At 38.7% G+C, this 21,472-nt stretch overlaps 3 protein-coding genes and 1 long non-coding RNA gene across 4 annotated transcripts in view; 3 read left to right on the top strand and 1 right to left on the bottom strand.

Annotated features, from left to right (window-relative positions):
* LOC306840102 overlaps nucleotides 1-3,438 on the bottom strand; it is an 83,096-nt gene extending 79,658 nt beyond the window's left edge. The window contains exon 1 of the long non-coding RNA XR_013781289.1: nucleotides 3,350-3,438. This is a non-coding gene — a long non-coding RNA (uncharacterized lncRNA). The remainder of the gene's footprint in view (nucleotides 1-3,349) is intronic.
* Nucleotides 3,439-7,964: 4,526 nt separating this feature from the next.
* Nucleotides 7,965-9,851, top strand: LOC306840183 (B2 bradykinin receptor-like; the record flags this gene model as incomplete). Its single annotated transcript, XM_079369279.1, has 2 exons — nucleotides 7,965-8,034; nucleotides 8,804-9,851. The coding sequence occupies exons 1-2, from the start codon at nucleotides 8,015-8,017 to the stop codon at nucleotides 9,849-9,851; spliced, it is 1,068 nt and encodes a 355-aa protein (XP_079225405.1). The 5' UTR covers nucleotides 7,965-8,014.
* Nucleotides 9,852-14,542: 4,691 nt separating this feature from the next.
* On the top strand, nucleotides 14,543-16,295 carry bdkrb1 (bradykinin receptor B1; the record flags this gene model as incomplete). Its single annotated transcript, XM_079370473.1, has 2 exons — nucleotides 14,543-14,581; nucleotides 15,201-16,295. Exons 1-2 carry the CDS (start codon nucleotides 14,558-14,560, stop codon nucleotides 16,293-16,295), a joined length of 1,119 nt encoding a protein of 372 aa, XP_079226599.1. The 5' UTR covers nucleotides 14,543-14,557.
* A 2,183-nt stretch (nucleotides 16,296-18,478) lies between these two features.
* LOC306840182 (B2 bradykinin receptor-like) lies at nucleotides 18,479-20,945 on the top strand (the record flags this gene model as incomplete). The annotated part of the gene is made up of 2 exons (XM_079369278.1): nucleotides 18,479-18,498; nucleotides 19,898-20,945. 2 exons carry the CDS (start codon nucleotides 18,479-18,481, stop codon nucleotides 20,943-20,945), a joined length of 1,068 nt encoding a protein of 355 aa, XP_079225404.1.
* Between the last annotated feature and the right edge of the window lie 527 nt (nucleotides 20,946-21,472).

Raw genomic sequence — 21,472 nt, 5'->3', positions numbered from 1 at the left:
CCGTCATCCACAAGGCAGGAGCCCTATTCTTTTGATTTAGTAATGCTTTTGAGTGGATGAATAGTCTCTTGCTCTTCAACACACACACACAGACAGACACACATACACACACACTCATGCAAACACATAACCCAAACAGTTTTTCGATGAGGCCTGGAAGACCATATAATAATATATATTATACAATCAGTGACAGTGTTGCACAGTTAAACCCTGGACTCCTTACAAGACAGTTTTACTCTTCAAATATGTCAAGATTCATCATTATTTTCACACTGGAGTCATAGTCTTCCTGACTGAACGTACGTTGGAGCTTCATTTAACATGTGACGCCCGAGTTCCCATCAATCAGAGATTCTGTTTATAGAGATTTGCATTAACAAAACATGATACAAAAAAAAAAAAAAAAAGAGTCATTATTCAGAGTTGGATTCTTATGGAAACAAGGTGAATCGACAGCCCTGTAATGAGATCTGTCACATTTGGACACATCAGGAAATCAATAAAGACGCAGAATCCGTACAGTCTTTTTAAAATGTCAGCTTAATCAGTCCAGCAGTTGAGACGTGCATCTGCATAGATCACTGCAAAGAAACAGTTTTAAGTCAAACAAACCTCTGTATGCTTTATCAGAAATCAGAAATTATGTTCGACCTGAAAGCGCTCCTGATCTGTGCAGCAGCAGTTCGTTAAAGTCTGAGAAAATGCTGTAAGAGTCCGAGGAATAAACCTCCCATTCCTCAGCAGACCACTGTCACAGCTCTGTCACTTCACTGCATATGATTGGATATCAGCATGCAGAACATGCAGCCTGTCGCCATGGAGACTGACATGTATCACTTCAGTTGCTCCAATTGGCCGTGTCTCCCTTCCCCGGTCGCCGGCCAAAATTAAAGTTGAAACCTCTCCAGGGTCTAATGGAGGGGGGCCGTGATGGTACAGAGAGCGAGACGATGGGACGAGACAGAGGCACGGGCTGACAGAAGACGACAGGATGATTGAGATGAGAAAAAATGTAAGAGAATGGAAAGGAAAAGGATCAGGATTAACAGTGGAAACCTCTGTCCATTTCTCTGTGAGGTGATGAATGTGTGACAGGTGTTCTCTCAGAGCAGAGCGGAGATTGATCGAGGCAGATCTCTGTCGTCTCGCGCCTATATGGAGAAACATTTCAGAATGAGCCAGGGAGACTGTTTTTCTCCATCTATACCTGCTCATGTACGAGTCTCGTCACTGAAAGGTCATTTATGAGTGATTTAATAGGAGGAAAATGCAAGAGATATGCACGGAAAACATTATCTAGGTTACACATTCCTATCAAATTTTTTTTTAAAAACCTCAAAATGAAAAGTTTCTGACTGTCAAAATGTAAGGGAGATTCATTCTTGCAGGCACAATTGTGAAGGAAATTTTTATTTTTTGTTTTACTTGTAATAGACTTATACTCCAATAAACTGTCAGACAAATTGTCCTTAAAGTAGGAGAATACGTGGAAACACTCAGGTCAAGTACAGACACCTCAGATCAGCCTGTGTGTCACTAGATTATAAAGGCTAAAAGCTGTCCATTTGATTTCCTAACATTCAGAACACTTCTGCTTCTCCTCCAGCAGAGGGCTCCATATTAAACATTTTCAAACGGTGATGAATTCACGTACACGCACCACATTTTATGTATACTGAATCAAAAACAACTTGATAGTGCAAACAAACATTTCAATCTTGTGGCTCTTATTAAAGTGGGAGAAGGCTGGGATTCAAAGTTATATAAATAGTTTAAATAAGTGCTTTCTCTAGATCTGCTGTACACACACGCGCGTGTGTGTCTGTGTGTGTGGGCAGCAGCTGTGGTTTTGAATCTGACCTCTGCCCTTTGCTGCATTTTTGTGTATGGTTTTCCCCCACTCTCTCCTGCTAACATTTCCTCTCTCTCTCTGCTGTCCTATTCAGTAAAAAAAATAGCCCCAAACTATCTTTACAAACAACAGGTCATGTTTAAAGAGACTGTTTTCTGTCTGTTTTGACATGCAGTGGTGTGAGGGAACGGTTTGCAGCACGCAGGTTATGAGCGATATGCAAGTGTGTTTTACATCATGAAGAAGCCTCCTCGCTGCTTGAATGAGGATTCAAAGAGTGACATTTGAAAAGAAAAAAAAAAAAACATAGCTCCCATTATTATTTCTTTTTTCCACGAGTCTTCTGAAGTTCTCCTTTTAAGGATCTGGAGGAGACGAGTTCGTGGTCACTCAACTCTCTGCAAGTCACCCAACTGTCACTAGCCATTCTGTGAAACAAGCTGGAGTCGTCTTGTTTGCCTCTCAGAGGCTCACATCGGCCACGTAGTCCATCACTTGTCATCACAGTAACATCTTGAGACACAAAATGAAACTTAGGCAAACCTTGTTTTAGGGTGGGGAGCTGGGATGTTCTGAAAGCATTAACACTTGCAGTATTTGATCTGATTCATAATATCGGGAAGTTTTTCCAATGTCGCAATAGTTATATTTTCCAGATGTTGATGCACACTCAGAAGTTATGCAAGAGAACCTCCATCACCCTGTTTTTCCCCATTTGTACCCTGTGAAGGGCTGAATGATCTAATAGTGATACCTCATCATCGGGCTTTTTTCCCCTCTCATAGTTTACCTCTCATTGGCTTCTCTAAACTTCTCCCACGGCCCTTCAAACATCAACAAATAAAGCTTTTCAGCCTGCTCATCTAACCTGAACATGTCTATTTTGCCATAAATGGAAAGTTTCGTGTTGCTTTGACTATGTTGTTTTACTGACACCACGTTCGTTTTAGAATGATTTTAATTCCTGCTGACGTTCAAATCACAGAATTCGGAGCAGACGTCGGGACCGCGGCTGCGGACGTGTTGCATTATGTCTTGTGATGGCTGGTTTATAAATAAGACAAGGGCATGTATGTGTGAATCTTGTAGATTTCTCTCTTGTTTGGTTTTCTCAAGGGCGATAGAAAAATGATACAGCAGGGAACTAAATGGCTTCCACAGCACAGTTTCACCCACACACTATCTCTTTGACGGTAAATACAGTAATGTTTGCTGGTGTTTCTAATTTCTGAGAATCAGACGTTGGTTTGTATTTTATTGTGCTTTGATTTCTGTGGAATGGTTTCATGTTCCACCCGCTGCGGTATTAGTGGTACCACCCAGCGCTCGTCAAAGTTGCATTAGTGGTTTCAGAGCCGACGCCTGAGGCCACAGCTAGCGTCAGACCCTGCGACTGGTTTGACACCATCTCTTTCGGTCCCTCACTCGCTCTCACTCTACTTTTCAGACGCTCTGATTTACGGTGCAGCTGTCAAAACAAAGTCTTAACTTTACCAGAGTAGCTGTGCCCTGATGGGTCCGATCTGCGAGGAGTTCTGAAACAGGCACTGGAGGCGGGAGCAGCACAGAGAAATGGAGCTCACAGGCTGGAGAGGAAAAAAAACTCCTGAAGAGACAGGCAAGAAGGAGACAGGAAATGAGCGGGGCATTTTCAAAGAGGAGCATGAGCTCCACCGCCCCCTCGTCCAGACATTGTTTTACATAGCTCATTACACACCGCTGAGACATAACTAATAGCAGCAGTCTGACAGTTGTAGTCTGGCCTCATGATTACTAAAGGACCTTATGAGATGATTAATAACTTTATAGGTAACTAACCACAGTACAGTGAACCTCCACAATGAACCCTTTAAGTTATAAAGGGTGGAGCATGAGGATGAGGCTAAATGGACAGGGTTTGATGAAAGTGAAATGTATAAAAGGACAAAAGTGTTTTTTTTATGAATACATTTGTGAGTCAAAATGACCCCAAAATAAACATAACAATGTAACCGCAGCTTGGCTTTACATGAGCAATGTATTGTTTGGACACAGACCCAACTGTCAACACTTGAAATTTGATTTATTTGTTGTGAACAAAACACTTTGTGACTATGAAAAACATAGATACACCAATGGACTACAAATGTAGTTCTCTGTCTGTCCATACAAGTCCAGTGCAACACAAACATTAGCTGATTTAAAAAACAAAATTAAAAACTGTCACTGGAGGAACTTTTCATTGGAACAAAGATGAATGTGATTATTATGGGGCTTAAAAAAATCATCAGAAGTGCAGAAATTACAAGTGTCAAATTAAGAACGTTCTCATTTGTTTTGTCTGATATTTAAATATATTCAACATTTTATTTTGCTTAATTGTATCTGCCTTCAGAATGCAAAATACAGAATAATGTTGAAATCATTAAACTAATTAAACTACAGTCCAAAAACATTGGAGCAGACTTTTTTCTTTAATAGTCACCTCTTATTTAAATCTAAATTTAATTAGGATCTCATTAGGATGGATGTTTAGGGTGTAACCTATGAATCAACATTCTGAACATCAGAGTCATCTCTTCATGTATTCTAAGGATAAAAAAAGTCACTATTTTATTCATTTTGAAGCTATTTCATTTTTAGTCCTTCAGAATATTTGGGCAGAGCAGAGAAGCAACATCACGAAACTTCAGAGAAATGAAAGGGGACAATCAGAAGAAGTTAGGAGGATGTTGAAAGAACATTAAATAACCATGAGCACGCAAAGAAAAAGGAAAGTTTGGTGTATTTTAAAGGGGAAGTCTTTTGAGAAGTTGAATTTGAAAGAGCAACAACGGTGAATATTAAGTCACAGTTTAAAGCTGCAAATTCTAAAAGAAACCCTGACCACAGTTTTCTAACAATGTGTTGCATAAGAACTTTTGTCCTCCCGTCTATATATTAATTTCCCTTATTATTCATGTCAACATGACGGAATGTCATGGAAAAGTATGAGAAATGAGAAGTGAATAATTGATACAAAGGTCAATTATTTAAAGAAGTGAATGAAATCATCTATCTAAAAGTCATCTAAAACTCTTTAATTTGTATTTGAAGGTAACAAAGTTTTAGTTTTTAGCATCAGGAATTCTCATTGTTTTCTGTCTTTTAATGTGTGAAGAATAAACCTGCTAATCAGCACCAGAACCAGGTTTAAAACCACATCTGACTGCTCCAGTCTGCAGGTTACACAACAACACTCTGGTGATGTTAACCAGTAATCACTTCAATAATGGGCCTTTTCCTCAAATATGCACACTGTAGTTTTGGTAGAGAAATATAAAGTTGGAGAAGTGTAGAGATTCTGTCATATATGTTCATAACTCTAGACACAAACTTTCCTCAGTGGAAAATGTGATCCCTGGAACACTGTGTGAAGAAATGATACAAAAGACGTTATGGTGGTGGGTCCGCAACAGAGAAACCATAACTCTCCTGGCAGCCTTTAAGCTCTGTTCTTCGAGTAAAGTACGTGTATTCAGTTCAGAAAATAGCATAGAATTGTTTCAATTCTGCAATTTTTAAATTTCTCGACCAAATCTCTGTAGTGCATTTTTAAAAAAGAGGGTAGCATTTTAAACCTTTTACAATGCAAAAGTACCATTACTTAAATGTGCATGTTCTCTGAAGCAAGTCAAAACCTGGCCTTAAAATTGTTCACTGGTAAAAGTATGGCAGGCAGGCCTCATGGCTCTGTGGAGTTGTTAGCAAAGCATACTAACCTGCTAACAAAAGTGATTGAAGATAAATTACGTTTGATGTAGAAATGTTTCACATTATCAATGAATGCATAACCAGTGAATCATAAATTGATCAATTGTATTCATTTTTAAATAACCAAAGCACTTGTTGTGAAGACATCCTGTTACCTGTTGGTTATGGTTCTGGGTCCAAATGTCAAATAAGGGATGTTCTTCTTCTTCTTTAAAGTTTCATGGCGGTTGGCAAATAAATTGCTGAATTTCCGCCACCTACTGGCATGGAGTGTGGCTCAGAATGTCTCATGCATTTAATCCAGTGTGTCCAAATTGTATTCTAGATCAAACAAGAGATCTAAAATGCGTTTATGTGTATATAGTATATATATACACACACTGAATGGGAAATTGGTTTGCACTCTCTCTGGTTCTATATTTTGGTCTTTAACCCTATAAGTCCCTATAAGCACTGAGCTACTGACGCCTTGGTTTCTGTAAAAAGGCTGTAAATAGTTCATTTTAAATGGCCCTTAAAACTGAAGTTGAAAATAAACAGTGATGTTCACTTTACAGGAAGTGACAATACAGAATTTCACAATGACAGCATCATTTAAAGAAAATGGCGAAATCATGGTCATGCTTTTACCTCATGGTAATCTTGTGAGTATTACAAATCATATCATTTTTCACAAAATGATGGCATTAAAACCCTTAGTCTACTCTAATCAATGCTAACTTGAAAATGGTCTCTTGGGTTGAACAGCATTCTCCCTGTTTAACTGCACTGTGAGAGCTTAATGTCGACCAAACAGCCTTGTTATTCATACATTTGCTGTTTCTGAGACAAATGAGAATCCGACTGTTGACATAAGAACCGGTAATGGGTTCGATGATTGTGTCACCAGACCCCTACTCAGATGTCATTTGTGCACAATATTGTAAAGATTATTGTATAATTTGTGTCATTAATCTTAATTTGGTATGCCAGGTCAATTCATGATTGATTTTGACATCACTATGGGGGGGGGTCAGTCAGACAGCTTATTATAAGTCTTGACCCAGGCACACAGTGGAATTTACCGGTGTGACGATTGTCAACAACTTAGTGTCGGTGTTGTCATGGTTAGAACTGAAAACTGGAAAAGTGAAAGTTTGAAGCTGAAGTTAAGAAATTGGGATGCTTTTGGCTTGCTAGATTTTTATGCTAACCAAGCACATATTCTATTTATTAATTAATTCTATTGGATCCCAGTTTTCCACCACCATGTCAGCATAAATTTTCTTTAGATTAATTTTATCGTCATTCAGAGTGATCACAACGTAAACAGACATGAAAAGATGGCACAAATGTCAGATGTCCAATTGTAACCATCCGTTGTATTGCAGAGGCCTGATCGTTAGACGCCATTAAAATGCAATTCTTTATTCACGACTCTAACAGAACATTTAGCAGTAATATGAAACGGTAAATAATAATAAATGGATACTTTGTTGGCTAATGCACTGTAGCCTAAGCAGTGGATTTAAACAGCTCTTTCTCATGACATTAAGTGGCTATCATCCCAGTCTACAAGTAGAACATATCCACCCCACTCTAAAGCTGAGCACTTACCCTGACAGAACTTGACAGATATGATGGGAAACGACTGAGAAATTATTTTTTATCACCTTTACTTCTTCTAACCTAAAGGTGCGCTATGGAGATTTGATGGTTAAATTTGAAAGTTGGAGAATTGAAACAATTCTGTGCTATATTTTTTAACTGAATACACAAACTTTACTGGAAGGCTGTTCGGAGCTTTAAAGCTGCCAGGAGAGTTATGGTTTCACTGTTGTGGACCCACCACCATAAGGTCTTGTGTAGCATTTTATCTTCAAACATTGTTACGGGGACCACATTTTCCTCTGAGGATGGTTTGTGTATAGAGTTATGAACACAGACGACAGAATCTGTACACAATCCAACTTCTGCTTTTTTCTACCAAAACGACATAGTGCACCTTACATCGAACATCTTACAGCATTGTGATACTAATACCAAACTCCCTATACACTGTGATTCAACTGTGAAGTGGTTGCATACAAAAAAAAAAACATAAAAAATTAAGATTTAGCTGTAAAAACATGTTTTTTGTTGATTCTCCATTAAATTACTCTCACTTGTCTTGCTCAAAGTATGGCTTTAATGATATCAAATGTCTTCAGTAAATCATACAACTACAAGGAAGTAAACATTAACAAAAACAAGATGATAAATATGCCAGATGTGAGAAGGAGAAGGAGGGAGAAGCAGAGGAATCAGACTGAAGTATGTCCCTTTGGCTGACATCACTATAATTACAGTTTCCTCAAAGAGAGCGAGTCAGACAGAGTCAGTAAAGCAAGGAACAGCACTCAAGCAGTACAGCCAGGCATCTGGGGATCGTGGACTAACTCAGGAGGGATGAACTTTCCACCTACAAGGTATATTTCACATGATTTCTTCTTAAAAACTTGTGGTTTTGAGTGTTATATTCATTAGATATGAAACAACTGGTCCCAAAAACTTTGTGGTGAGAGTGTTTTCTTTGTGGATAGAGAGTTTAAATCTATTGCGCAGTCTAAAATGAAACCTTGAAAGGAAAATAGAACGAAGCCAAGTCCAGCCTGTTGCTCATTATTGGAACATGATGAGCAGTTTACATTGGCGTACACATGTTCAGGTGTGTGATTGGCAATAAGGACTCAGCTAATGATCAGCTGTTTCTCAAAGGTAATTCCAATGAATAACTCCTGTTATTAATAGAGCTTATGTTGTTGTATTGCACCAAGTTTACTGCTTGAAAAGAAACTGTTTGGAAGAATTGTTTGTATTACACTTCTATGGCTAAATAAGTTGGATGACCCAAAAAAAGTATTTACCCTGACGGGTAGGGTGGGCCGTAACAGTCGCAACAGAAATAAAACAATAGCATACAGAATAAGAAATGTCAATATTCACTGACAGAATTAGAAAATACTTTTTTAATTGATGACAAGTTATAAGAGCAGTGCCGTGTATAGTTTAATATACCGTATTGATACCCTGGGTGTGATAGTACATCTTGTGAGCATGCTGTTTAGAAATGTGAATGGAACTATAGCCCAACCAACTGCTGTCCCAATCTATAGTCACTGTAAACTCACGACAACAGTATTGATCTAACCCATGAAATAGTTGCTCTAAAGTAATTTTTTGTTTTTTTCCTCACAGCGTCCCTGCTGACAACAGCACCCCAGCTTCATATGGAGACCAAAACATCACCAATGGCACTGGATGTTTGGATTCAGATGCCTGGGAGTGGCTCTACAGCTGGCAGCCAGTGTACATTGCATTCATCACCGTGCTGGGGATTATTTTCAACGTGTTTGTCCTGATGGTTTTCTGCTTGCACAAGAAGGCCTGCACTGTGGCTGAGATCTACCTGAGCAACCTGGCTGCTGCCGACCTCGTTTTGTTGTGTTGTTTGCCTTTCTGGGCTGTGAACATCTCCAATGGGTTCAACTGGCCATTTGGTCTGTTCTTGTGCAAAGTCATCAACCTTGGCATTAAAATGAATGCCTACTGCAGCATCTACTTCCTTGTTCTTGTAGGCATTGATCGCTATATAGCATTGGTGCATACAATGTCCCATGGCAGAATGCGTAGGCCCAAATATGCCAAACTGGGCTGTCTGCTGGTGTGGGGTTTTGGGTTACTGCTCTGTGTCCCTACTCTAGTCTTTAGGAAAGTGAAACATTTCCCAGAGTATGAAGTACATGCATGCTACCTGGAGTACCCAAAACATGTTTCCTACCTACAGATTTTGTTCGATGCGATGTTGGTCATTTTCAGCTTCATTGTCCCAATTTCAATAATCTCATTCTGCACTATTAAAATTATTCAGGCGTTGAAGATGCAGGCAATGGAGAGGTTCAATGCTGAGAAAACAGAGCAAAAAGCTACCAATCTGGTGTTGGCTGTCCTTTTGGCGTTCCTGATTTGTTGGGTGCCATTCCATGTGGTTGCCACTGTGGATGTGCTTGCTCGTGCTGTTGGCTTGGTAAATTGCGACTTCGAGGAGGTCCTCGACATTTGCAACCAGATGTTCACCTACTTAGCCTTTTTCAACAGTGTCCTCAACCCTATCCTCTACGTCATTGTTGGGAAAAACTTTCGGAAAAAAGTCCTAGAACTTTTCAAACAATGGAACATTAAAAGAGTGACGACCTTTGAGTCCACAAGGTCAAACCAGTCCAATACACTGAAGACTTTGTCATGACATGATTGCCCTCGAAGGCAAATATGGACTTCTGATGCTATCGTCTTTCTGCTGTCCTGCACTGATGTAAATGATTCAAATGATAAGCGTAGTTCATGATTTGAATTGAAGTACATGTAATGGTTTGATTTGACCAAATCATTGTTCCTCAAATCAATCTGTGATGTGTCACCTTTAAAAAGTTAAAATCAAATTTTAGGTATATTTACATAATAGAAAAAAAAAACCCAAGATCAATGTAGAGACTCGCAAGTCTTGAAGGACTGCGCCCTCCTTGGTGAGGCGTTACAGACTGCTAACAAATGTCTAAATGTGTCTTAACCAAGTTAACTACCTATACAACCTTCTCATTAGCTGAACTACCTGGCCACATGCATTTTTTTCTCTTCTTATGAAAGTTTTCTTACATGTGGTTGATTAATACAGCATGGTCTGCTGTTATAAATGTGGATATCACTATATATATATATATATATATATATATATATATATATATATATATATATATTCCACAGGTTTTATACAGCTTGCATACTCTGTCTGCTCTTGCTAATTACTCAGACTATACATAGCTGTCAAATAAAATATACACATGGTTTGAATGGATGTCTGGTTGAATCTTTATCATGCATTTAATAATGCAAGTCCAGAACAAAAAACAGAAAAAAAGCCCCGACAACTGCTTGCTAAGTGTTTTCTGGTGTTTCTGACTCATCGTCTGCGGGGTTAAAAACAGGATTCTGTCAAAGACTTTCCAGCGGTGACACACAAACATGCTCCTTTTTGTTGGCTGCATGGACATGGGTCGTCTCATTATACATTTCTACCCACACCACCATAATTTAATGGCCCAGTGTTGACTCATTGTGGGCTGTGGGCGAGGGTACACCCCTTGTTGTCCCAAAAAAAAGAGGCATGTCGAGCCAAACAGGAAATCTTTCTGAGGAGTCATGCTCTGCCACCAATGCCAAGGCTGAAAATTGTTGTGGAACAAAAAAAACATGCAGGCGGACAAAGTTACCTCAAATGTTGAAATGCATTGCAAAAATACATAATTTAGCCTCGTGTTTTTTTTAGTCTTTCAGATTTTTGTACAACGCATCACACAAGTTACAGTAAAATGGAAGTTAAACTTACATTTTTTCAGGAGTCATTAGGCCTATTCCAATTTATTTTTCTTCTGCGTTTGTTCTTATAATTGAATTATTAAATCAAAGTGTGCATGCACTCCTAATCATTTCTAATTTGTAGAAAAGTCTCCTCCTGAAATCTGTCTCAGTTGCCCATACATCTCGCAGCAGGAGACTTTCCTTGCCGGACGTGAATAAACATTTTCAGAAGGCAGAACCTGACATCAACATGGAAAATGAGTCTCAGCCAATGATGACAGAATTAGCTTTGTGTTATTGAAAACAGCATCAACATACTGCAAGAGCATGAAGCAGCTTCACTATGTGCACAACGATGGCCCCTTTAGGAGGGCCACTCAACAAGTCCGTCTGGGTTTATTTGGCTCCTCCAGCACACTTCTTTCAAAATATATATATTTTTTAATTATCATATACAATTTATTTTTTCATTGATCCATTATGTTGTTGTTTTTTAAGTGCAGAAAAATTAAAGAAAAGGATTACCTATTGCGTGATATATTATTTTCCCCTTCTCCTGAAAAATGTTGGATATTTAAGGACTTCTCTGTATATTTCAGATACTGTATGGACACAATGTGCAGGACAGCCAGTTGCATTACAGAGAGCTGCTGCTGCTGCCATGAGAAACACTTAGTCCTTCGGAGCAACCAAAGGATGTGAAAAAACAGAGGTACAGTGTACCTTCACATTGTTGTGGCTTTGGTCATTCTCTCTTCAATGTGAAGTCACATCTGGGTGTACTTGTGCATTGGCGTTAGCCATTGGCAACCAGGGAACAACCTTGGATGTAGACTTGTTACAGCTCATTGAATCCCTTCCTGTATATGTGATTGTGGGTAAATGTTTAATCCAATCCTGTGCTGCAGGAAACAGCAAAAAAAGGGAAGTCTTCTCTTTTCCAATTTCTGTTTAACTAAATAAAGTCAAGTCCATTTAAACCTAAAGAGGAAAGTATTATAAGTAACAACTTCCTTTGGGAGATTTTTTTTTAACTCAAGGGCCTTCTGTCTTTAATTTTACAAGTCTTCAAGCAACACAAGCTGCAATTACAATTGCGTAATTAACTTCATCTAAAACGCAACACAAAGGTTGAACAGTACAGACAGTGTGTTCTATGTGCACCCCTAGGTGAATGTGGGAGTAATGCAAGCAGTATGTGACAAATGTTTTTTAAAAAAAGTTGCCCCACAACAAACCTATATAAGGATTTCTAGGAAAAGACAAATTAATTAACAGCACGTGTTCTCTATGCAACATCAAATAGGGCACTGTTTTTAACTTGAGGATATTGATTTATAATATAGCTTGCATTATTGCAGGCTATGAATGTATGAAGATAACATACATCGATTTATTCATCTTCTTTTCCCAAATTATTTGCTGAAAAATATTCTTGACCAGACAAGGGGGTACTTAGCTGAAAGAAATAATGAAAGTGGGGACAGAAGCAAAACAAGTTTGAGAACCCCTGTTTTAACCAGACATGGGGTGGCCAACCCGTGGCTCCAGAGACATGTGGCCCCTCAGTTCATATTGAATTTCGTTCTTTTTTGAGGTTGTTTTAACATTGCCTATGCGCGCCTGTAATTCACACAAAGTCGTAGTTAGTTTCAAGTCCATTTTTGGTAACTATGTTGGTGTGTGACATGTACAGTAAGTTCGGCTGAGCAGAGGTATGTGTCTGTATGTGTGAGGGTGTGTCTGTTCAGATAGTTAAACAAATGAAGGGCTTTACAAAAAAGTGCAGTACTGAACAGTTCAGTGTTTCACAGATGCTGAAAGAGCAAATCATTATTCCTGTTAAACTACTGAAACATATTAAAAACAATGAACCCCCTGTAATCCAGAAAGAAATGTGTATACTTTCATCAAAACAAAATATCAAACACATAGTCCTGATCTCCAGAATGACACTAAGAACTTTAAACATTATTTGACAGTGTATGAGTTTTAGTGTCTTCAATATGTTGATATAGATGGACTGAGGGGATTTTACTGTTTAAATGATAAGAGACATCGCCCAACTGCAGAAGTCAACAGAAAATGTTAATTTACAAAAAAAAAAAATCATGCTTACTTTTCAAATCCCGAAAAAACGTGCAACAAAAATCCACAAAAAGAGTAATAAGGAACCAAAATAGAAGTCATGAGAAAGGTAGGACAAGAGGGAAAGAACACTGAACACACAGGTGTAATCATACACAGGTGAGACTACAGGTGAAGACAATCAGGGCAATCAACGAGGAGGGAAACCAGACCCAGGGGAGGAAGTAAGACCAGACTACAGAAGGGGAACAAGAGTTACAAAATAAAACAGGAAACACTAAAAACAAAACTAGGTAAATAAACACACAGGGAAAAGAGAAACACAATGTATGCCAGAGATGACACAGAGATTAAAGTAACACGAGGATTAATAAGAAATACAACAGGAAATTTATTTTAAAGCACTGTAACCAAATATAAATCTAAACAACGAAAAATCCTGACACGGGTGAGGATAAGCCAGATTTCCTCTCAGAATATCGTACAGGACTTTCACACTTGCAGAAAACTTCTGAAAAACTCCTGATATGAGCTGGAGGAGCTATATGTGTGAACACACATTTTTATTTTTCAACTTCACTCAGAGTTCTCCTTCCAGAGTCCGAGTATTTTTTTTAACCACAGAAAGCCCGAGTGAGCTGATGTGAGAATACAGCAGTATATTACCTAGAGAATTTACTTTAAGCCAATGGGAAGGGAGGAGTGACATTTATGTACTGTGACTGGCTGCTGTACGATGCATATAGGCTGCATATGCATGATGGAGGTAGATACATATGCACTCAACCACTACAATCTCCGTGCACTTAATTAAACGGCTGCATTAAGTTTTCTGTTCGCCAGTTGATTATTCTGTGCTCTACACACAGCGTTGAGGTTTTATAATGAGCCTGGGATCAGCTGAAGATTTCTGCGTGTAAAAAGGCCATTTTTGTGTCTTGAGATAACGTCACAGCCTGAACACTATCAACTATTAGTTGATAACACTTTCCATTGCATTCAGACTACAATTAGATTAGTACAATTTGACGTATATTTTATATTTTCGTTGTGTAATTGTTATCTGAATATAAATTGCTACCATATGAGTTCAATAGAATTAAGAAAATATGATTGTCGTATTAAACACTTTAAAATACAGTTCATAATGTTTTAAAATAATAATAATCAATCCATCAACACAGATTAAACAGATGTATTTACAGACCTTGTGAATTGGGTCTGATCCTGTTAATTCTATAATTAACCACCTTGTTTAGCACACTCATATTAATTGCACTAAAGCATTACCTTCACCTCGAGGAATGTTGTTATGATCATGTAAAAACACTGTTTGCATTGCAGTTTGACTTTGCATGTGCATGGGCCAAATTGGACACTTGCATAAACAAGTTGATAGATTCAACTCCTTGTACAAGGGTGTGGAAGAATGTAAGTGTATACAAAAAGGCTCCTCGCAGCTCTCTCTTCCTCTCTCCTCCTTTTTCAGTAGCACTTCGAATAGACAGGATGAACATTTTTACTCAATACAAGGTAAGAAAATTTCATCATAAAGGTATGATATAATGTTATGATGTGTAATCTTGTACTCAGAACACTGACAAATAATGTAGGCGGACTTCATGTTTTATATTGTAATTGTGATGAAATGGTTTAGATACATGGATGCAATAAACAAAAAGGTCAGACCTACTATAATAACTAACTGGTTATCCAGTACTTGGTACTGTATGGTTTCCAGTTTTGTTGAGTGGAAATCGGTGCCTGTACCTAAACAGGTTATCGGCAACATTTTTATCATTGATTTATCATTTTAAATCATGTTACTTTGTGTACAAAATGTTTTAAAGGAAGTGTTTTCACATTCAACTATCTCACTGAAAAGAAAAAAATACTAGTCTTCACCAAGTTATTCGAAAAAAATCACAACATTTCAGTCCCTCTGAACACACCTAAAAAAGATTCAGAGCGACTGAAATGTTGTGATTTTTTTTCGAATACCTTGGTGTTGTTGAGCATTGTGTGTCATAAAGAAATACTATAAACTGGACATAATATACCATACACATATCCTCATTAGTCACATTCTGCAATTGAAAGATAGGAAGTTAATGAAGAACTATGTGTATTCTTTGTTTTCCGGTACATGAAGCAAGTCAAGCCTATTCATGGCGTCTTCATGGCAACACTGTGGTTTGAAAACAGCAGTGAGCCTCTGCCAGCCAATGCATCAGAGTCTACAATCGCCGCTGACTGGGATATAGTCCACACCGTCGTCCCTCCATACATCTTCACACTCTCCCTGCTCGGCCTCGTCTTTAACAGCTTCGTCCTGGGTGTTTTCTTTGCCCACAAGGATCGACTGACTGTCGCAGAGATCTACCTGGCTAACCTGGCGCTGGCTGACTTCATCCTCCTGTGTAGCCTCCCCTTCTGGGCGATGAGCATCCTCAACCAATATGATTGGCCTTACGGAGATTTCTTGTGCAAAATGGTCAACTCCATCATCATAATAAATTTATACACAAGTATTTACACCCTTGTGATGATTAGTGTGGACCGCTACCTGGCAATCGTTAGAACCATGAAGGCAAGATGGCTGAGACGGACGGTCTACGCCAAGGTCATCAGCTTCATCCTGTGGATATTTGGGCTCATATTGAGCACTCCCACAATGGTTCACAGGAAGGTAATCTTCTTCGAGGAGTATACAACAACATCCTGTGTACTGGAATATAGTCACAGCAGCTCCTGGAAGCTGGCCCATCAGATTCTGTTGAACGTGGTGGGCTTTGTCCTGCCTGTTCTGGTCATTGTGTTCAGCAGCGGGAGCATAATCAAACATTTGGCTCAGCGGAGGGAGCGTGTCGCCTTTAATGACATTAAAGACACAAAGGCCACACTGCTGATATATGCCGTCACACTGCTATTCCTAATTTCTTGGGGTCCCTTCCAAGTGTTCACCTTCCTCGACACACTCTGTGACATGCAAGTGTTGGATGAGGAGCTGTGGTTCCACACGCTGGATATTGGAAGCCAGGTTTCAGGGTACCTGGCATTTCTCAACAGCACCCTCAATCCGCTGCTGTACGTCTTCTCAGGGCAGTACTTCAGGAGGAAAGTTAGCACCATCTACAGGAGGACTAGAGACACTCGCAGAGGATCAGACATGACCACAGTCCAACGCTCTACTGTGTCCACCTACATCAATAGACCAGAGCAGATTAAGCCTGTGGTGATTTTTTAAATGCAATAAATCATCATGTAATCAGATGTTCTCATCTTTTGCTGCTGCTCAAGTTTGATATCGTTATTTAATTGTCAATAATCCCCCCCCCAAAAAAATGCTACAATTAGGTTTCACAGCACTATTATCATGTTCATTGGAGACACAAGTGAGGATAATGGACATGATAAGAAGAAGAAATGAAATCAGAGTTTGTCTTTACAGTCCCCACACTTAATAAATCGCACAATCTATCAAGTGTTTTTGTCTAACTTTTAGTTAAGAATCTCTTGTTCCTTTTAATGTCAACTCCAGATAAATCAAATATTTTAAAACTAGTACAAGTGCTACTTCCACAAACAAAAAATGAGGCCTGAATTGTTTGTAATGCAGACCTAATTAACAATAATAACTGAAAGTAACTGAACATTTTTTCCCTGCTGACAAACACAATGTTTCTGAATCCTTTGAACTGTGACACATGGGGGAACGGTCAACACATACACTTTTTGTACGTTACACAGTTTACACTATATTGAAACAAACAGCTTTGTATGTAGTGGACAAAAAGCTTTTCTATAGTTCTGAAATGAAAAACTATATCCTTCAATTGCAAACACTCATGGGTAAAAGGAGCAATTTAAAAACAACAGAAAAAAACACATTAAATTCTGCCTTTACTGTAAAGAAACCATACACAAGCGTGGGCCATCACACAATGACACAACTGTTTTGTATTGTTACAGCACAAAGTACTAACCACACTGGGAAACTTATGACCACATGCAGCTGTAACATATTCAAAACTTGAAACCGATACGAGGAAGGTTGTTTCGGCTCATTGTCGTAACCTGGATCAAGGGCCAGGACAAATACGATGAAGGACACAAGTTAAATTACAAATAAAAATTATTTATAAGAACAACACAAACAATGACTGCAGCACAACATATATGGAATTAATGCGTGACATGAGAGAGAGTGCCAGGCGTTGGGCTTTTATCCCCTGAGAGCAACAGGTCCAGGTGCTCCAGTCAAATCCTCTGAAAATGTGGAGACAGAAGCAATTAATAGTTTGTACACTACGGCATTAACCGTGGATTTGACCCGACTCTTAACCATCCAATCAGGGCCCGATGTGCTCTGGGGTTGCCAGAGTGTACCCTCACTAGGTACCTTTGCCTTGCTACCTGTAGTTAGCTTGCTTATGCTATCATTTTGTTGCACGTCACTGAGCTTCAGGTATGAATCAAAGAGCATGACCCAGATTCAGCAATAGAGACAAAGCTGGCTGATGTCTTTGTGGCTGCGCGGAAAAAAGTGAAATGTGGGGTTCGGCTGGGACAGGTAGAGTGAGGTGAACCTCTTCACAGACCGAAATGAGTCCAATGCAGAGACCCTGTCACAGGCCATCAGAGCTGCAGCACCTGTGACCAAGACACTGTGGTCAGCGTCAGATATTACACTGGAGTGGTGAGGATCAATCAGGGTCACCTTTATTCCTCAAACAGTGACACACAAGAATACCACAAAGTAGAGATCTTATTTGATTCACTTAAAATGATCAATGTTTGGCTCTCTGTACAGGTGAACAAGGCGGAAATGGTTGGTTTAGAATCAATACAACCGCAATGCAGTAATGGTCGCCAACAGTTATGGCAACCTGGTTGGCAGCCACAGATAGATAAGTGGTCAAATAAATTGACACAAACAGGGAAAATGGATATGAGAAGCAGAATAAGTGAAGTCACAGTTTGCCTCCTCTGAACCACATTTTTGAACTATCACATCTGTTACATTTGTCACACCAGAGGATGTCACTGCCACTTGCAGTTTCTGCAACCAAAATCAATATTTTTAACAAAAGAAAAATGCTTTTGTTATACTAATGCTTTGACTAACTTTGGACAAAACCCTCACAGAAATTTCACAGAATAATTTGAATAATTGATACATTAGAAAGTCAAACATGCATAAAAAGCAACGCCATGCAAACATTTTATAAAAAAAAACAAAAAACATCTGAAGTGGCTTAGAATATAGAATGGGAGCTGTGGTTTCCAATGATTGCTCTGACATCGCTTCTAAAAGAGGTCTCCTTTAAGAGACAGAGTCAGAGACCATCAGAGGACTATAGCAGATTACACTTCATCTGTGTGGCTCATCTGTGGTTTCAGAACTAATCCTGGATTTCTGTTCGGAAAATGAGTCTTCTGCAAACAAGGTATGTTAGAGTTCTATTGCATTTGTACTATATTTTACTAACAATTACTTAAGAAGGAGGAGTATGGTGTTCTCATAAACTTATAAAATGCTCAAAGTTTTTCACCATACATAATATTTTCTGCTTGATAACTGTGTCTGTGAATGACCCTATAATGTCCATATATTGTGAGGAACAAATAACAGAAAATGGTCATTTTGAGATTTTCCCAAAGGGTTTTCAATTGTTACATTTTGTCTCCTTCCACTGTGCCATTATAATATTGTCAACATGTTGAGTGATAATCAAAACGACTAACATTTAGCGCTCTTTCACTCTCTTTATAACACCTGGAATTTGCTTCACAGACATTTTAAATTCAACATATTAATAACATTGGGACAATTCAAAGTTTTAATTTCTGATTTGATTGATTTTAGCTGTTTTTGCTTTTAACATTCCAAATTCTTACTTGTTACTTTTACCCTTTTGTTTTTTTTTTCTTGTATTTTCTTGCCTTTTTTTAACTGGCTGCACTCTCTGTTTTATTTTCTCATTTATTTCTTGCTGTTGTCTTGTTTTATCTGTATCTTGTACCTTGGCACATTTGCAAATGAGGGTTCTCCCTCAATGTATTTTCCGAGGATTTAAATAAAATGAATGAGGATGATGATCTATATTGATGAAGGATAAAGAATTCAATGTGAAGAAAGTGCTTTAAAAGAAAAAACTAAATTGCAGTTCACATGCACACAAGTGGGAAACTGCTTTTAAAATTATGTTGTTGGCAACTTGATAGACAAGTCAAATATGTCAGTTTGAAAACAAAAACAAAATTGCAAAAAATCCGTCTGTTGTTATAGTAAATGTGTCCGGTCTATTAAAGTAAATTGGATTAACTTTTCAATCAATAACATGAGTTAATATCCAAAAATAATTCAGGACCATGTTCCATTTTCACGTATTGAAAATTCATACATAAGGTTTTTGGCTTGTTATTATCAATGGTTTTGAAGATCATAGTCAAAATGAGTACTATATAAATTTCTTATTAGTGCTTTCTAGATGCTCAAAGAAGCTTAAAAAGGAAAAAAGAATCGAGCTGAAAATGAGAACAATGGGCAGGGGATATGCTTCTGAGATAGAGAGAGGCTGTTTTGGTGATGTGTTTGTGTTTTTCAAGAGAGATTGTTAGGTCAAAGAGGACACCAAGGTAACAGTAGATTTGGCCTTTTTTCCATCAGTAGTCAATATTTTACTCGAAACAGCACTAACTCGGTATTCAGTGCGACTCGCTTACACTTTTTAATTCCTTTTTCCTGAGCGTTCCATATTATAATTACTACAAAGTTAGAAGAGAGCTTTTAAGTTAACCTTAACACTGTATGTCTTGTTTATATTCCCTTCTTTCTTTCTATAGAGTCCCTGGTAATTATAGCAATGCAACTCTAAATGGAGATCAAAATACCACATATGGCTCTGAGTGTCCTCCAGGAAATGACCGGGAATGGCTTCACACTGTGTTCGCCGTGTACACCCTGCTCATCAGTGTCTTTGGGATTGTGTTTAATGTGTTTATCCTGATGGTTTTCTGCTTCCACAAGAAGGCCTGCACTGTGGCTGAGATCTACTTAAGCAACCTGGCTGCTGCCGACCTTGTTTTAGTTGCTTGTTTGCCCTTCTGGGCAGTCTACGTATCCAAGGGCTTAGATTGGCCGTTTTCCGGTCCCATGTGTAATCTTGTTTCCCTTTCCATCACCATGAATGCCTACTGCAGCATCTACTTTCTCATTCTGATTAGCTTAGACCGCTTCTTCGCGCTGGTGCATCCACTGTCTGATACAAAAATGCGCAGGCCAAAATTTGCAAAACTTGGCTGTCTGCTGGTGTGGGTTTTTGGTTTGCTTATGAGTACACCCATGCTAATCTACCGAAAGTTAAAATATAACCCCAATAGAAATACTACACAATGCTCTATTGACTTTCCAAACCTCACTGTATATCTTTTCAATGAGGGGATGATAAGTATTTTCATCTTCATCATTCCCATTTCCATCATTTCCTTCTGTACCTACAAGATCAACCAAGCACTGAATACACGGTTAAACACCCAGAAGAAAGAGCAGAAGGCGACCAAACTGGTGCTTGCAGTCCTCCTTGCATTCCTGATCTGCTGGGTGCCATTTCACCTGGTTCGGATCGTAGAACTGCTCACTGTGACTGGAGTCTTGGGACAGTGTAACGTCAGAAGAGTCGTGCGCACCTGCAGGCAGATCTTTATCTACTTAGCCTTCTTCAACAGTGTTCTCAACCCTGTCCTGTATGTCATTGTAGGAAAGAAGTTCCGTAGAAAAGTCAAGGAGCTGTTCGGTCAATGGAGCCATGTGGTGACTTCAAGCCTTGTCTCCACAAGCTCAGAAATGGTCAGAAGTACGAAAATTGTGGATGTCTCAGATGTATCCACATGATTGCAAAAAATGAAAAATAAGATGACAAATGCCTCCTATGCATATCTTATAGTTTCATAGTTGCAGGTTCAACTCACTATTGAGTTCAAACTCTGTGATTAAAACACTTTTTTTATGGTATCGTGGATTGTACTCATATTATTATTGAGTTGCCTCAGTACCATATTTCCCGAAATGATAGACTGTAGACAAATTAAAGCTCGTCTTGAAAAATGGCCTGCATGCCATTAAATGTTAGCCGCTCCTCATTAAGAGTGGCTAACATTTAATAGCATGCAAATACTAGTAATTCTAGTAAGTTCTATAATGTTATTGTGTTGTTGTTGTGGTTTTCGGCACTGCAATGCATGAATTGTGCATGAAATGTATTTTGTAGAAAGGGTTGAGTTATTACAAACTGTGCAAAGACTACAACACTTGAATGCTTCCATATTAAACAGTTTTCCTTGCAAGAGTCTGATCTTCACTCTGTGAAGAGTTATGGTTTTAATGTATCTGAAAGTGTCTTAAACAGGATTAAAACATGA

This window comes from Symphodus melops (genome assembly GCF_947650265.1).
Source record: "Symphodus melops genome assembly, chromosome: 19".
Lineage (NCBI taxonomy): Eukaryota > Metazoa > Chordata > Actinopteri > Labriformes > Labridae > Symphodus > Symphodus melops.
Note: the sequence above shows the minus strand (reverse complement) of the source record. Positions and strands in the feature narration are given on the sequence as shown.